The 17,278-nt window shown below is 47.0% G+C and overlaps 1 protein-coding gene across 3 annotated transcripts; it reads left to right on the top strand.

The window, feature by feature from the left end:
- Positions 1-569: 569 nt before the first annotated feature.
- Positions 570-14,946, top strand: NEK4 (NIMA related kinase 4). 3 transcript variants are annotated; one of them, XR_010722906.1, is made up of 17 exons: positions 570-722; positions 3,080-3,346; positions 4,343-4,540; positions 5,433-5,540; positions 6,045-6,199; positions 6,801-6,942; positions 7,767-8,192; positions 8,599-8,652; positions 8,871-9,011; positions 9,815-9,940; positions 10,269-10,332; positions 10,728-10,834; positions 10,944-11,032; positions 11,655-11,860; positions 11,990-12,123; positions 12,836-13,035; positions 14,353-14,946. XR_010722906.1 is itself a non-coding variant. In XM_066195436.1 (16 exons), the coding sequence occupies exons 1-16, from the start codon at positions 630-632 to the stop codon at positions 12,926-12,928; spliced, it is 2,367 nt and encodes a 788-aa protein (XP_066051533.1). In that variant the 5' UTR covers positions 570-629; the 3' UTR covers positions 12,929-13,907. The 3 variants fall into 3 exon arrangements, 2 of the variants coding, with proteins under 2 accessions (XP_066051533.1, XP_066051532.1); XM_066195436.1 differs by lacking the exon at positions 14,353-14,946 and having other exon boundaries at positions 570-686; positions 12,836-13,907; XM_066195435.1 differs by lacking the exon at positions 14,353-14,946 and having other exon boundaries at positions 12,836-13,907.
- The last annotated feature ends 2,332 nt before the right edge of the window (positions 14,947-17,278 follow it).

Here is a 17,278-nt window from a genome sequence, read left to right as displayed (position 1 = left end):
CCCAGCCTGCTGGTGCGGAGCCATTTTTCTGTGTTTGTTACCCTGACAGCGTTAACGCTCTCTTAAACCTCTCAGTTGGTTCATTTCACCCGTTAAAGAAAGACAGACTTCGAGGACTGGGGGTTACGCGCTCAGTGATAACAAAACATTTTATTTTTTGGTTTTCCTGTAGTCAGTGTTATGAGGTGCTCAGTCACGGGAGAGCTCCAGGAGCTCCTTTTTAGCCAGCCTGGAGATTTTTAACAATTTCTCCATCCCATCCAAAGGGACGGGATGGCTGTGCGGGGCCGCTGCGCCCTGCCGGGGCTCAGGGCAGGTGGGGTGTTGGGGCAAAGGCGCGTCCCTGTCGCAGGCCTCCGCCGGGCTCAGCACAGGAGCGTCACGGAGCAGCCGGCCGGGGACACGCCTCACGGGGTCCGTGAGGGGGCAGCGCTGTCCCAGGGCCGGGCCGCGCCGGGCTCCCTCCCTCATCCGCGCTGCCCGCTCTCAACATGGCGGCCGTGCCCGCCTCCAAAATGGCGGCCGCGGCGCCGCCCCCGCCGGAAAGCTGCGCGCCGGGCGCTCCATGGCCGTGGCCGCCCCGGGCATCTCTATGGCAGCGGGCGCTGCCCCAGCCCGGAGGCGGGAGGATGTCCCTGGCTGCCTACTGCTTCCTGCGGGCCGTGGGCAAGGGCAGCTACGGGGAGGTGAGCCTGGCGCGGCACCGCCAGGACCGCAAGCAGGTAGCGCGGGGCTGGGCCGCGGGCGCGGCTCGCCGTGAGGGGAATGGCCGGGCCGGGCCGGGCCGGGCTGGACTGGGGGAGCCGCGGCGACTCTTTCGGCTGTGACCCGCCCCCAGCTGTGGCCTGGCTTTGGCTGGTGGCCCTGACCCACCCTGGGCATCCCCAGGGAACGTGGCATCATGTGAGGGTGCGGGTTCGACTACGGCCAGGTGTCAGCGTGGGGCTGTGACCGTCACCAGGTGTTGGGGTGTGGCTGCAGCCACCCGAGCTGCTGTTTCTGTTCTCTTCCCTTCTCTATGGGAACTCTTGCTAAAGGTGTGGAGAAGACTCTTCCCAGGAAGGTTTTGGTTGTGTCAGAATAGAAGCACAAGCATTTTTGTTGGAAAACTGAAATAATCTGTCTAGTGTGGCCAAAGCAGAGGTGTTTGACAGGGAATGTGAGAGAGATGGGGATGGAGAACACGCAGAGAGCAGCGCCACAGGAGCCTCCTGTGTGAGCCCTGTGCCCGGGGTTTCACGGGAGATGGTGGGAGAAGGTTTGTTCCCAGCAGGGATCAGGTGTGTCCTTCCCGGATGAGGGCAATTCCCTGCTTGGAATCCCGAGGCAAACCCCTGTGACCCCTGGCTCGGGTAGCAGTGATGGCAGCACTTGTTCCCTCCAGGCCAGCGGACACAGTCCAATGTCCTCAAAGAGTTGCCAACCTCATCCTAAAAGTCAGCAGTTCACTGAGGTCAGTTTTGCTCGGATACAGGAATCACTTGGATTTCATTGTGAGGCTGCTGTTCATTAACACTGGCAAGAAGAGCCTTGCTTCCTCTTTGTAGTTGCATCATAAATATTTGGCGTGGTTTACTGTGTTTTATCTTTTGCCAACTTTTACAAACTTTCTTCTATAGCAGGATGATGAGGATTTTTTGTTGTGGCTTTGGCACAGTGCCACATATTCTGTGAAAGAAATCGTGTCTTATTTAAGCATATTTAGTGTTAACTGCTGGATTTTTGTGGAGGAGGTCAAGCAGCTTTAAGTGTTTAAAACAAAACAAAATGGAATTCATACACAAATTGGTATCAAATATGGCGGAATAGCATTGCAATAGACTTCAGTAGAGAATCTTGCCAGGAAAACATGCTCATTAAATTAAATATAATCGGTGCCAAGTTTAAAGTAAGGCTAATATATGCTAATTTTTGCATTTTGGTGTGTAGTTTCTAAAATATGTTGATATAAGCTTAAATGGTTTCCGTGCCCCAAGACAGACTTGTAGTTGACTTGTCCCATAGAACACAGTAGTTGCAGCATTTCTATTTTATTTTGAAGTTAGGTGATGCTGTAGACAATTAGCTTTGTGATCTTCCTCCTGGAAGCTGATAATCACAGGTTCTATCCAGCAGGCTTCTAAAGCACAAGGTCACGAGGTGCTGTGGATTTCCTGGGTAATTTGTTCCCTTGGTACATAGGGGTGTCTTCTCAGCACTAATTAAATGTGCTGGGCTATTTAATGGGCACAGCCTGGAGAGCAGACACTGAACCATCTCTGAGGAAGCCAAAATTCAGCAAGTAAAAATACTTTAAAAGTTTTGATTTAAAACCTCACTGATAAGAACAGGTTCAAGTGTAACCATGACGTGATTGTTCTGTGAGAAGCTGATGCCCCTGAAGTGATGTCCTACAAAATTTTCATCAGGACAAGCCCAGGTCAGACCTAAATACTGGTGTTGTGGGTGATGAAAATGTTTTATGTATTTTATCATCTTGTCTTCAGCTTCATGAATGCTTTTGTTAAAACCTGAAATTCCTTAGAATTACATTTAATGTGGCATATATTAAGGAATCAGATAACAACTTTTGTATGTAGCTTTGAAAAATTCTTGACCCCTCTTAATAAAGAATAAAAGAAATTTAGAAATGAGCACAAGACCTTTTGTCTCTTTCAGATGACTTTTATAATTTGTTTGCAGATGATTACATACTTTTATTGATGTGGCCTTTCTAAGAGTATTGTGGTGCACAAACAGCTCCTTCAGGCTTCAAAGATGAACAGACACACATTGAAAAGGAGAGTGGGGAGAGAGAGAGAAAGAGAAATGTGAACATTAGTCTGAAGAAAGGAAAACACCACGAAATTCCTGGGCAGAGTTGTATTCAGGTGGATGAATGGAACACACCTGCTCCATTTTTATGGTGTAAGGGTAGAAAAGAAATTGTGCATAACTTTCAGCCAAGCTGCAGCCTCCATGTCGAATAATGAGTGCAGATTTCAAATACTGCATTTCCTTTAGGTCTGGGGAATTTCCTAGGGCTTCTGCAGAGTTAACTTTCATCTCTCACCATACACCTGGCCTTGTTCTTTTGCAGTATGTCATCAAAAAGTTAAACCTTAGAAGTGCTTCCAGCTGTGAGAGGAGAGCAGCAGAGCAAGAGGCCCAGCTCCTGTCCCAGCTGAGACACCCCAACATTGTCACCTACAGAGAGTCCTGGCAGGGGGACGATGGCCACCTCTACATTGTGATGGGCTTCTGCGAGGGAGGAGACCTCTACCACAAACTCAAGGAGCAGAAGGGACAACTCTTGCCTGAGAATCAGGTGGTGGAGTGGTTTGTCCAGATTGCCATGGCACTTCAGGTACAATGAAGTGTAATTTTGTCACCTTCACCTATAAACTTAATTTGCCTTTTTATGTACTTAAAAATTCCAGCTAAGCTACAGCCTTTGGGTGCCTGTTTGGCTAGGTTAGCAGCTAAATACAGTGGATATTAGTACATTAAAAATGGATCATTGCAGTAAAATCAACTATTTAAAATAAGAAATTGCTGACATATTTTATGTCCACATGTTGTAGCACAGTAGACAGTGGTTACCTTTGCAGCATTTGCAACTCTTGTCTGAAATGCTTCTCTGGTTTGAAAGTTTACATTCAATTTACAAAATGTAGGGTTTTTTTGGAAAAAAAAGCATGTTATTTCAGAAGCATTTTGTGTTCAGTCTTTTTTTTGCTGTTTTTAATGGTAAATGTAGACTTCTAATGCATCTTTTCTATTAAGCCTTATCTTACTCTTTTAAATTTCTAATTGGAGGTTTTCAAATTTAAAGGTAATAGTTATAGCAATAAAGACAAGATACAGATGTTAACATTAAAGAACAAGAAATTGGATAGAAAATTCTATTTTAAAGTTGGTTGTTATAGTCAAAAACACACTAATTATGGGTACTGCCTGTTGTTTATTATGACTAATTTTCTTCCCTGTTTACACAAAGCTCACGTTGTAATTTCCTCTGAACTTTTTTTGTACTAAGATTGTGAAGAAATGAAAGCAGCAGAAAGTGAGTAACAGTCTAAACTTTACATTTTTATTTCCTCTTTTCTGCTGATTAAAAAGAGCCACGCAGGGAGATTTGGTTTAAGTGGTGCCAAGTTTTTGGCCCCTGCCTGTATCAGTCACTTTTAATGTTATTGCACCAATACTGTCTTAGCAGGGCACTCCTGACCTTGAGAGTGATTTATGTGTTCTGCTTTTATGTTTTCTTTCTTTGACTTGTGTAATGAGATTTTACTTTTCAATTTAAAAGAACCAATTAGGAGTTAATTAACCTTATTTATATGATTTTTTTCCACCCTAGTATTTACATGAAAAGCACATTCTGCACAGAGATCTTAAAACTCAGAATATTTTCCTGACAAGAACAAATATAATCAAAGTGGGAGACCTGGGAATAGCCAGAGTGCTGGAAAACCAGTATGACATGGCCAGCACCCTCATAGGCACCCCGTACTACATGAGCCCTGAACTCTTCTCTAACAAACCCTACAACTACAAGGTACAGTATGAAAATGTCATTTCTCTTTTTCTTAGGAGCATTATTTTATTTGTCTGAGGTCATTGCAATCTTATCTGTGGATTTTGGTTTCTTGTTGCTTTCCAAGTCCTTTTAATCTTCCCAAAGAAGACCAAACAAACAAAAAAAAAAACCAGGAGAGAGATTTCTAGGAATGTTTGTTTCTGGAACTGTGTTTAGGAATTCATAGCATGTGCTGAGTTATCACAGCCAAGGTGTTCAGCAGGCTGCCTGTACCTCTCACAGCTGGAGTGATAGAGAATGGGAACAGAAATATCAGTCTGTGTTAGAGAGATGCACTTTCTGAATTTATTATATGCCAGACAGGAAGTTTTACACTCAAAACTTGTATTAGAAATAACAGCAGCATTAAAAAGCAAAAAAAAAAAAAAAAAAAGAAAAGAAAAGGGAAAGGAAATTTTAATGAGAGGAATAAGCAGTGTTACTGTGAATTTAAAATATGACAGAGTAAAGCAAACATGTGCTCCTGTTCAGCTCTTGCTGTAAACCACACACTAAATAAATATGAGTGCAATGAACAGGAGCTGAGGGGAAACTTCTTCCAATGAAAAATGAAGATTTTCATCTTCATTTAGGACTGATATTGTACTAAAAAAGGAAACAAGCAACTCTCCCCCTAAAAACAGCTGATTTCTACACTTCCTTTTGGAAAAAACTTGGGGATATTTGTAAGAAAATAGTTCACTTGATCAAAATTAAAAATAGAAGAGTGAGACTGAAGCCAAAAGTTTGCAATGGAATTTGGGCTTAATTAGCTCAGTGCCATTAAGGGCTTCTTTGAAAGCAGGTAAATAGATAAAACTTGTACAACTTACAAGAAGTTCCCGAACATTTTCTCTTGCCCTTTTTTCAGTCTGATGTTTGGGCCTTGGGCTGCTGTGTTTATGAGATGGCGACACTGAAACACGCCTTCAATGCCAAGGACATGAACTCCCTGGCTTATCGAATTATTGAAGGGAAGGTAAAAACTCCTGGAATTTTCTATATGTGCTTGCATTTCTATCTAGAAATGGAGATTATCTTTTCTAATCAGAAATACTGCATGGAGTTAAAAATACTTGCATGTAACATAACTCCATCATATGTAAAACTGTTGTTTTGTGGTGGTGGATGATGTGATACCAGACCAAGGGAGCTACTCCTTTGTAGATATGGCTAGAGTTTCTCATTATCTCATCATGTAATGAATATACTGATTCACTTTCAAAATTTTAAGATGACTTTCTTAAGTTGCTTCTGACTTTGCATTAACATTGCATAAAAATTAAATTACTGTGATGCCATTTTCCTGTTGTGTTAGATTAGCTTATTTAAGTGTCTTCTTGCTTTGGCATATAATGAAGTTTGTATGGATTTATACACGTTTTTTATGTAGCTGACCATAATGGTCACAAATAAACATTCTAGCAGTAGCTCCTGCTGATGAATATATTAAATATTATCAGGTGTCCCTTTCCTTTCACAGCTGCCACCCATGCCAAAGGATTACAGCCCACAGCTGGTAGAAATAATACAAACTATGCTGAGTAAAAAACCTGAGGAAAGACCCAGTGTGAAAAGCATCCTGCGACAGCCGTATATCAAACAACAGATTTCTTTGTTTTTGGAAGCCACAAAGGCGTAAGACATTTTCTTTTGATTCATGTTACTGTCATCTGTTTTTTAAAACTTTTCCTGGGTTTTGTAGCAGGAAGTAAGTTATGTGCAGCTACAAAGCATATGAACGTGAGTTTCTTTGAATTCTTTGAGAAATATGAAGGAATTAGAGTGGAAAAAATTTCTTCTGCAAATGCAGAATAAAGCTGTAGTACTTAGCAATGCAGGCTTGGTAGAAAACAGCTTTCTGTATGGTTTTTGAGGCCATTTATCATCTGGGAGTTGAAAAACCAAGTGCCTTTTGATATACAATGATATAATTATTTTTCTTTATCGGGTTTAGTCGGTTGTTTTACTGCTTCCAGACAGAACTGACCTTGGAGCTCTGCAGAACAAGTGTGTATTGCTGGCAGAGTCTGAATCATGTTTTTAAGCTCCTTTCCTAGAACTGAAAATGAGGTTGTTGTGCACAGTCTGTTGAAAAATTCCAGTATCTGATACTCTTTGTATGAAAGCTCTTTAGTGCAGTGGATTTTTTTTTTTAATTAGTATAGTCAAAAGAAATATCTTAAAACCTTGTTGATGGTGATTGAATGAGCAACTTTCTTTTTTTTTTTTTTTACAGGAAAGCTGCTAGAAATCATAAGAAAACAATGAATTCTAAACCTGAGGACCCTTGCTCTGTCGTCTCAGCAAAGAATGAATCTCACAGCAGGAGTGTTACACACCAAAACCACTCCTCTGAGCAAGCGAGAAAATACAAAGTGGTAAGATATGGGGGTTTTCACCTTAAAAAAAAATCCAACAAAACCCAAACCCCTCATGCTTTTTCTCTATTAAAAACTCAGTTTTATAAGAAGTGCCTTGAACATGCCTGAGAATATTAGATGTGAATTCCAGCAATGTATAATATTCATATTAGGGAAGGAGTTGTTTTTAGGTAAGAGTGGAAGTAATTAAACACTTGTGGATCAGTGAAGCTAATTGCAAGATCTGTAAGATGGTAACTAAACAAAACCTGGTTTTATGTGAGCTACTCCTGGAGTATTTGGGGTCAAATAATTTTTCATGACAAGTGGTAATAGTTTTTTCCAATCAAAAACATATAGTCGCAACCAAAATTGTTTATTGTTAAAATTCTTTCCAGTGGTTAGAACAAACCTTTTGTAATGGTTAATCTTGTGCATGTTTTTTGTTTTCTGTAATAAGTCTGCTGTTCTGGGTTAGAGCTTTCAATGTTGAAATACTGAATATATGTGGTGGAGCACATCCTAAAAACTCTTGGTGCTTGTTCCTCCTTTAAGGAAGAGCCAAGGGAGTAGAGCTTTTCTTTCATCGTCCTGGTGAAGAGTAGGTGTACTCCATGTGTATAAATCAATACCTGAAATAGGTCATTTGCAAATCTGTATCTCTTTAAAAATGTGGATTTTGATTTTTTTGAGGCTCCTAATCTGTTACTGATCATAATTTCCTTTCAGTTTATGTGCTCTGGTATGTTCTTGATTTTCCTTAGGTGCTTAGAGACAATTCTTTCATATGTGTGGAAAACCCAAAAGACAATGACTTTTTTTTGTTTTTCTTTTGATCCTAGGATGCAGAAGATTGCATCAGCAAATGTAAAGGCACCAAATTTTGTCCCTTGGAGAAACCAGCTGTTGAGTTGGAAAGAAAACCAAGCAAAACTGATCTGAACAGCTTGGGAGACTCCATAGCTACAGTCAGCAGAGTGAACATTGATGTCTCCCTGTGTGAAAGGATGAACTGTGGAAGTGAGAAGTGTGGCAGTGAGAGTATTGCAAAGAATAATAAAGCAAAGCATTTACATGTTCCAGGCCATGCTAAAATAACATCTAATAACCCACCAAATAAGGAAGATGGACAACAGCAAAGAGCAAAACAGGCTTTTAAAGCTGAAAGTGTTGAGTCTAAGCCATCTTCTATTGATTCTGTAGAAGATGATGACGACACTTTGAAACTCCTGCAGCCTGTATCAGAAGACCAAAACCAAACTGACCTGGTAATGCATTGATGCTTATTTAAAGTAGATTTAACCAGTGGCCAGCTCTTACAATTTAGAGAGCTGCTGCACATGTTCTTCTGTCAAAGTAGGACGTTGCTGATGCAGTTATTGAGATTCTTAGGTGGTTAAGAGCCTTGGGTTCAGATTTGCAAAGGCAATACGGTGAAGTAGTTTTGGGATTGCATTTATCTAGATGATTGGCATTTCTGGTTTTACAGGGGAAAAAAATTGGTTTTCCAGCTGAGAACAGAGAGGGTAAGTATAGTTTTGTAACTTTTGTTCTGTGTTGTAAATAGGCCTGAATAACGTTCATTTGGATGGGGGGCTAATTGGCCATGATTGGCCTCTCACTGCATTTTGGTCTACCATGAGATTTTTAATGAGAAATCAATATTTGTTGTAGAGCCTGAATTCTACTGAAAAGCTGCTGGCACCCTTTGTTCCTGTTGTAATTCAAGTAAGTGTCCTTCTTTGAAGGTTTAGTAGCTAAAAATGCTGGTACAGCAGGTATTTTATCTCTCAAGTAAGAATTTATTGTGGTTGTACCAGCGCTATGTTAAGGTAGTTGCAGTCCAAATAGTAAAGCGGCCTGTCTTGATTTTCTTTTTTAAGTGTGTTTGTGTAAATCTGGAAATGACAGGTCTGCATTTTTTAAAAAATGCTTTTACTTACTAGGATGATGTCAGTCATGGAGCTTCAGGAGATGCTCAGAGAATGACCTTCCACGTGCAGCCTCACAGCTCTGTCAGTGAACCCGCTCTCTCACGGCAGCAGCAGCAGAGAGAGCTTGCTGAAGGCTGCTCAGAGAAGGTGCAGGTACTTGAAAAATACTTCTCTTTCCTTTAAGACTCCTGTGTTTTTCCTCTTTAAACGTGGGACCTATTTTCTAAAAAAGGGTGGGTGTTTTAATGCCGTTCTTGTTTCATGTGTCTGTATAAATTCAGTGGTGACAAATGCAGTTCACTGAAGGTGACTGTTAGAACCAGCCTGAGTAAATCTTTGAAAATCCCAGGGATGAGATGGATGTGCCAGATGAGCTGTGCTGTTACTGGGTTGCAGTGTTTCCTAGGAAATTCCATCAGGACTTCTCACTGTTTGTGACTACAAGTCAGTGCCTTTGTGGATAAGACCACCTGTGGTGGGTAGTGGCTTAGTAGCGCTTTAGAACAGATATGTAATGGCTGCCCTGAGCTTCTGAGTGCAAACTGTAGGAAGACAATCTTGGCATGCACACAGGATAGAGCTCGTGTCAGTTCTTCCACACTGAGCAGGGAGGTTTCTTTGGGGAAAGGCACAAGGCTAGAGAAGAGCATGACTGGTGATTGATAACCTGGTTTTCTCTTTGGGTTTTGCTGTTTGGGAGTGGGGACAGTTGTTGCAAAGGCCTTGGCTGAAAAATAGTCTGGGAAGAGGGGGATAAGATGTAGGGATGGAAAGAAAGGAAATGGATTCAAGCAGAAATGTGGAGAGGGAAGATCAAGCTGGGAGATGTGAAGAGGTTACAACAGGATTCAAAATCTCTGGTATCCAGCTTTACCATGCAGAAATGTCTTCTAGATTGCAGAGTACTTAAACTTTTAATAATAGAAAAAAAATATATTGCTCGCTTCTCTGTCAAGTTCAGAGCAGTTTCTCCTCGGCCTCTGCCTCTTCCTTCTGATGAGACGCCAAAGACAGCCCAGACGAGTGCAGAGCACCCTGAGCCTGCAGAGAGTGCCAAACCCAGCCAAGCAGCCATTCCAAAGGTTAGTGATGGAAGCTGTGCCTGTTTGTTTTTGTCTCATTCCTTCTGAGCAGTTTGTTCCCTGAGGGTGTGCACAGTGAGTAAAGAAACATGTAGTAGCTTCCTGCCTCAGTGTGGGATGAGCCTTGCTGAGCCTTGGAGGTCAGGAGCCCATTTTCTAGAGTTCAGATTGGTCGCACTGAAGACACTTTTGTAATAAATAATTAAGCATTAAATAATAGCTCCCTCTCCCATATCAATTGAAAAGGATTTTTTTGCTTAATAGGTGATGACAAAACATAAGGCATAATGGTGATTGCAAGTTAATATCAATTTAACTTCCTTTGAAGGAGCGGCCCTTGTCAGCAAGAGAACGAAGGAGGCTGAAACAGTCTCGGGAGATGCTTCCCTCTGGTAATTTTTATGTTCACATGTTAACAGTTTATGTGTAAGTAGGCTAATAACTTCTTTGAGAAGAAATGATAACTTGTCTGTTCTTCACTGCCATCTTCAGAATGGCGTACTAAGGGGGTAGTTCTTTGTTAAATAAAAAGTTCTGTTAACATGTCTGTATTTTTCTGCTTTTTAGTTAAGTTCAATTGTGTTCTGTGTTGACAACCTGTCTTTGAAATGTACATGAAATATAGAATATTCACTTTCAGACAGAAGTTTCAATGTTTTCTGTTAGCAAAATACCTACTTCCCTGCCTGTCTTCTGATAGGTGATAGATTTTTTTCTTGCATGAGCATGAATAATTCAGAACACACACAGCTTAGTTGTAAATATTGTCAAAATGTCATCCTTCCAGTGGTTCCAGCGAGACAGTCATTAAATAGTGCAGTAGTTGAAGTGAAGCCACTTGTGGAAAATTGTGTTAAAGCTCCTCAGTCCTCATCAGATCCCAGTATTTCTCAGGTAAACTTTGTCAAAAGTATTTCCTCCATGTAGGAACAGTAATTTGTGCCACATTGTTGAATTACTTTCAGCTATTAGAATTTTTGTTATTGATGCCCTCTTCCCTTAGAGAAAGAGAGAAGCCCATTGCCTGTCTGATGATGAGCTAAGCTCTTCCACAAGCTCTACAGACAAGTCTGATGGTGATTCCAAAGAGAAGTAAGGATTTTGTTTAATACTGTGCAAGAGTTTTCATTGCTATACTGGACCTTGACTTGGAGTGGGAAAAAAAGGCTTTCACACTTAATCTCTGCAAAGTGGGTGACTGAAGAAGTACGTGATCCGTAGAGGAAAACAGCCCCATTGAATTATTGTCTTTCTGTGACAATACGCTCCCCAGGCTGAGCTTTCTGATTGTGTTCTTCTGGTTTTGTGAACTGTAGCTTTCCAGGAAACCAATCTTCCAGCACCAAAGGACATCTACTGTCTGGATGCATTAAAAGCACAAGTTAAAAAGGTGCCAATGTGCTTCCTTTCCTCTGTAAATGAGGCTGAATTTATCTCTGATTTTTGTCAGTGTAAGCAGCTTTCAAAAGATGCAGTTTGTTGTGTTACCAAAGTCGGCAGCAGCCAGTAGGATTGTGAAGTTTTGCAGTGACTGGGCTCTGAGCCTTTGTTAAATGAAATAGTCCTGATGTTGCTATTGATAAAACTGCACCACAAAAAGGAATTCAACATGGAATACTTACTAGGACCTCAATAAACTCATGGAAAGCCCATGGAGTGCAGGATAGAAGTTGCATTGTGATGATGACTGAATTATTTCTTCCTTCTCTCCCAGGAAAAACAATGTGAATGAAATGAATGACTTGGTGCAGCTGATGACGTGGACACTGAAAATGGACTCCAAGGAGAACTCTGAGTGCTGTGTAACCTCGACCCCTGTCCCAGAGTTTAAACTTCACAGAAAATATCGAGATACTTTGATTTTGCATGGAAAATCACCTGATGAATCAGAGGAATTAAAAATGGAGGAGATTCCTTCAGGTCTGTTGCTCTGGGATTCTGTGTAAATACTTTGAGTCATCCCATATTCCTCTGCAGAATATGAAAATTGTCTGCACTGAAAATAAATACTACTGCACTAATTTTTTGATTGTATTTTATTTTTAATAGATATGTTATTGGTCCCTTACAAGATTAGGAGAATGGTTGAAATCCTGAGATCTGATGTGGTGCAAGGATTGGGAGTGAAACTTCTTGAGAAGGTGTACAGAATCATGGATGAAAATGATGAAGCGAAAAGAGAGGTGAGAGGTTGATGAAGTGAAAAGAGTGGTTCATCATAAAATGGTTTAATTTCTTTATAAACCCAGATAAATGAGCAGGGTCTTTACCCTATTGAGACAGGGTAAACTTGATTCCAGAAAGTCTTTATGTAGCCATGGGCAGGCAAGGACCTTAAGTATATAGTAATTTTCACTCTTAAGTTTGATTCTAGATGTAGACTATGTTCAACTGCAACTTCTTCAAAAACTATCAGAGCTTTAGAATTATACCATGGTCCCTGAGTTTGGGGAAGGTGTGAGGGATGCAAATAATTTCACTCTGTGCTGTATCTCCAGTAATAATTCCTTCTGTTTCTCAAATTTTTGCCTTCACATTACTTGCCTTATGCCCCTTATATCCAAAATAAGATCATTTAACATCAATCCCCCACAGAGGTGAATGAGGAATACCTCGAGTTCCTTTGATTCCAAACTAGGTTACACTGACCCAGGCAATATTTCATTTGTAACCTGTGAAGATCTTATATTTTAAATTTTTGGGTGGGATTTGAAAGTCTCTTACTTTTAGACAACAACAGTGTTCATTTTTCGTCTCTCTCATCTGCATTGCCAAGCTTCACATGCTTCTTTCAGCTGAGTGCTTTGGTTATTTTTTTGTCAATATTTTGGTAGCTTCTGCTTTTTTTCAATGCCAGTAAATGTTGTGGGTTTTGTTCTGGGTGTGTTCCAACAGCTGCAGCTGCGGGAGCACATGAGAGACAAGTACGTGACTTACAGTGCAAAGGCTCGGCACCTGAAATTCCTTGAAGAAAACATGCAGCTCTGACCAGAACCTTTTCCTTGGAGAAAAGAACTGTTTTCTAGCTCCTTTGATAGACTGGACCAGCTTACAAAGCATGTTCATCCACTGATCTCCCTTGCTGGAATAAGGAGGTGAACTTGCAGAAAACAGCAGGGCACTGTCCCCTAGGTGTCCCTGGGGATGCCCTGGCTGTCCCTTAGGTGTCCCTGGGGGTGCCCTGGCTGTCCCCTAGGTGTTCCTGGGGTTCCCTGGCTGTCCCTTTGTTGTCCCTGGGGATGCCCTGGCTGTCCCCTAGGTGTCCCTGGGGGTGCCCTGTGTGTCCTTGGGGTGCCCTTGCTGTCTCTTAGGTGTCCCTGGGGGTGCCCTGCCTGTCCCTGGGGGTTCCCTGGCTGTCCCTTAGGTGTCCCTGGGGGTGCCCCCGCTGTCCCCTAGGTGTCCCTGGGGGTGCCCTGCCTGTCCCTGGGAGAGCCCTGAGGAGGCCTTCGCTTTCCCCTAGGTATCCCAGGGGCGCCCTGGCTGTCCCCTCGGTGTCCCCTGGAGTGCCCTGGCTGTCCCTTAGGATTCCCTGGGGGTGCCCTGGCTGTCCCCTAGGTGTCCCTGGCGGTGCCCTGGCATTCCCTTTGGTGTCCCTGGGGGTGCCCTGGCTGTCCCTGGGGTGCCCTGGCTGTGCCGTAGGTGTCCCTGGTGGTGCCCTGGCTGTCCCCTAGGTGTCACTGAGAGTGCCCTGGCTGTCTGATAGGATTCCCTGGGGGTACCCTGGCTGTCCCCTAGGTGTTTTTCAGGGTGCCCTGGCTGTCCCCTAGATGTCCCTGGGGGTGCCCTCTCTGTCCCTAGGGTGCCCTGGCAAGCCCTTAGGTGCCCCTGGGAGTCCTCTGGCTGTCCCTTAGGTGTCCCTGGGAGTGCCCTGGCTGTCCCCTAGGTGTACCTGGGGGTGCCCTGGCTGTCTCTTAGGTGTCCCTGGGGGTGACCTGCCTGTCCCTGGGAGTGCCCTGGCTGTCCCTTAGGTGTCTCTGTGGGTGCCCTGGCTGTCCCTGAGGGGGCCCTGGCTGTCCCCTAGGTGTCCCTGGGAGTGCCCTGGCAGTCCCTTAGGTGTCCCTGAGGGGGCCCTGGCTGTCGCCTAGGTGTCCCTGGGGGTGCCCTGGGTGTCCCTGGGGTGCCGTTGCTCTCCCTTCGGTGTCCCTGGGGTTGCCCAGGCTGTCCCCTCGGTGTCCCTGGGGGTGCCCTGACTGTCCCTGGGGTGCCCTGCCTGTCCCCTAGGTGTCCCTGAGGGTGCCCTGGCTGTCCCTTAGGTGTCCCTGGGGGCGCCCTTGCTGTCCCCTAGGTGTCCCTGGGGTGCCCTGGCTGTCCCTTAGGTGTCCCTGGGGGTGCCCTGGCTGTCCCCTCGGTGTCCCCTGGAGTGCCCTGGCTGTCCCTAAGGATTCCCTGGGGGTGCCCTGGCTGTCCCTTAGGTGTCCCTGGGGGTGCCCTGGTGTAAGAGACGGTCCGAAGATCCCTCATCTGCCTCACGACCACGGTCAAGGACAGAGACTGAAACCCCTAAAAGGGACTTTAAAATCTCAGTACAGGAGTTCTGGCCTGGCTGAGGTGGGATGGTGGCCAAGTGCTGCCTGCAGGTGTGTTCGATGGAAAAACCCAGCACCCATATCGGAACATCAGAATCTGAGCAGAAACAATGGGCAAGTCACGGTGAAGTGACTGTGCCTGCTGACACTGTACTGGTTGACGCTGTACCTGCTGACGACCGACTTGTTCTGGGTTCTCTAAATGAACACACAGCAATGATTTCCCCCACCTGTTTGGCCAACTGCCTGTCGCTTCGGAGAGGACTATAAAAACCTTGGAGACCCCCGCTCACTTTTGTGATCACCCCACTGGAGAAACTCGCGTCTATAGGCCTCTTCAAAAGCCTCGAGGACTCAACCCTCCATGTTGGTAGCTATAAGCCCCTTCCCCTCTTTTCTGTTTTTCTAACTATTCTCTTTTTCTCTCCCTACTATCGCATTTGTTGGCACTAAATAAAGATGCATTTGTGATTGAGTAAACTGAGTTTGTCCCCCGCTGTGTCTTTTGTGCTCTGAGATCCCTAAAACGAACCATCACGAACCCCGCTTGTGTGAGCGGATCGTGAAACCTGGGTGTCCCTGGGGTGCCCTTGCTGTCCCTTTGGTGTCCCTGGGGGTGCCAAGGCTGTCCCCTCGGTGTCCCTGGGGGTGCCCTGACTGTCGCTGGGGTGCCCTGGCCGTTCCCTCAGTGTCCCTGGGGGTGACGTGGCTGTCCCTGGGGATGCCCTGGCTGTCCCCTAGGTACCTGGGAATGCCCTGGCTGGCGCTGAGGGGGCCCTGGCTGTCCCTTAGGTGGTCCTGGGGGTGCCTTGGCTGTGCTTTACGTATCCCTGGGGGTCCCCTGGCTGTCCCTGGGGTGCCCTGGCTATCCCCTAGGTGTCCCTGGGAGTACCCAGGCTGTCCCTTAGGTGACCCTGGGGGTACCCTGGCTGTCCCTCGGGGCTCCATGGCTGTCCCCTAGGTGTCCCTGGGGGTGCCCTGGCTGTCCCCGAGGTGTCTCTGGGGGTGCCCTGGCTGTCCCCTAGGTGTCGCTGGGGTGCCCTGGCTGTCCCCTAGGTGTCCTGGGTGTCCCCTGCCTGTCCCCAAAGTGTCCCTGGTGTGCCCATGCTGTCCCCGAGCTGTCCTTGGGGGTGCCCTGGCTGACCCCTGGGTTTCCCTGGGGGTGCCCTTGCTGTACCCTGGGTGTCCCTCCTGTCCCCTAGGTGTCCCTGGGGGCGCCCTGGATGACACTTAGGTGTCCCGAGGGGTACCCTGCCTGTCCCTCGGTGTCCCTGAGGGCGCCATGGCTTTTACCTAGGAGTCCCTGGGAGTGCCCTGACTGTCCCTAGGTGTCCCTGGGGGTGCCCTACCTGTCCCTTAGGTGACACTGGAGGTGCCCTGACTGTCCCTCGGGGCGCCCTGGCTGTCCCCTAGCTGTCCCTGGCGGTGCCCTGGCTGTTCCCTTTGGTGTCCCTGGGGGTTCCCTGGCTGACCCTGAGGGTGCCCTGGCTGTCCACTAGGTTGCCTGGGGTGTCCTTGCCCGTCCCCTAGGTGTCCCTGGGGGTTCCCTGGCTGTCCCCTAGGTGTCCCTGGGGGTGCCCTGTCTGTCTCCTTGGTGTCCCTGGGGGTGGCCTGGCGGTCCCCTTGGTGTCCCTGGGGGTGCCCTGCCATTCCCTGGGGTGCCCTGTCTGTCCTCTTGGTGTCACTGGGGGTGCCCTGGCTGTCCCTGGGGTGCCCTGGCTGTCCCCTATTTGTCCCTGGGGGTGCCCTGCCTGTCCCCTTGTTTTCCCTGGGGGTGCCCAGGGTGTCCCTGATGGTGCCCTGGCTGTGACTTAGGTGTCCCTCGAGGTGCCCTGGCTGTCCCCGAGGTGTCCCTGGAGGTGCCCTGGCTGTCCCCTAGGTGTCCCTGAGGGTGCCCTGGGTGTCCCTGGGGTGCCCTGGCTATCCCCTAGGTGTCCCTAAGGTGCCCAGGCTGTCCCCTAGCTGTCACTGGGGGTGCCCTGGGTGTCCCTGGGGTGCCCTGCCTGTCCGTTAGGTGTCCCTGGGTGTGCCCTGGCTGTCCCCTTGGTGTCCCTGGGGGTGCCCTGGTTGTCCCCTAGGTGTCTCTGGGGGTGCCCTGGCTGTCCCTGGGGTGCCCTGGATGTCCCTGGGGGTGCCCAGGCTGTCCCCTAGGTGTCCCTGGGGTTACCCTGGCTGTCCCTTAGGTGTCCCTGTCGGCGCCCTGGCTCTCCTTGGGGAGCCCTGGCTGTCCCCTAGGTGTCCCTGGGGGTGCCCTGCTTGTGCCCTAGGTGTCCCTGGAGGGCACTTGAGCTCCACTAAGTGTCCCTGGGGGTGCCCAGGGTGTCCCTGGGGTGCCCTGCCTGTCCCCTAGGTGTCCCTGGGGGGGCCCTGGCTGTCCTCTAGGTGTCCCTGGGGGAGCCCTGCCTGTCCCCTAGGTGTTCCTGGGGGTGCCCTGGCTGTCCCTGGGGGTGCCCTGGCTATCCCCTAGGTGTCCCTGGGCGTGCCCTGGGTGTCCCTGGAGTGCCCTGGCTGTCCCGTAGGTGTCCCTGGGGGTGCCCTGGCTGTCCCCTAGGTGTCCCTGGGGGTGCCCTGGCTGTCCCTGGGGTGCCCTGGCTGTCCCCTAGGTGCCCTGAGGTGCCCTGGCTGTCCCCTAGGTGTCCCTGGGGTGCCCTGGCTGTCCCCTAGGCGTCCCTGGGGGTGCCCTGGTTGTCCCTGGGGTGCCCTGGCTGTCCCCTAGGTGTCCCTGGGGGTGCCCTGGCTGTCCCTGGGGTGCCCTGGCTGTCCCCTAGGTGCCCTGAGGTGCCCTGGCTGTCCCCTAGGTGTCCCTGAGGTG

This window comes from Chamaea fasciata, unplaced genomic scaffold (assembly GCF_029207755.1).
Source record: "Chamaea fasciata isolate MVZ Bird 193981 ecotype frontalis unplaced genomic scaffold, bChaFas1.0.hap1 SCAF_13, whole genome shotgun sequence".
Lineage (NCBI taxonomy): Eukaryota > Metazoa > Chordata > Aves > Passeriformes > Sylviidae > Chamaea > Chamaea fasciata.
Note: the sequence above shows the minus strand (reverse complement) of the source record. Positions and strands in the feature narration are given on the sequence as shown.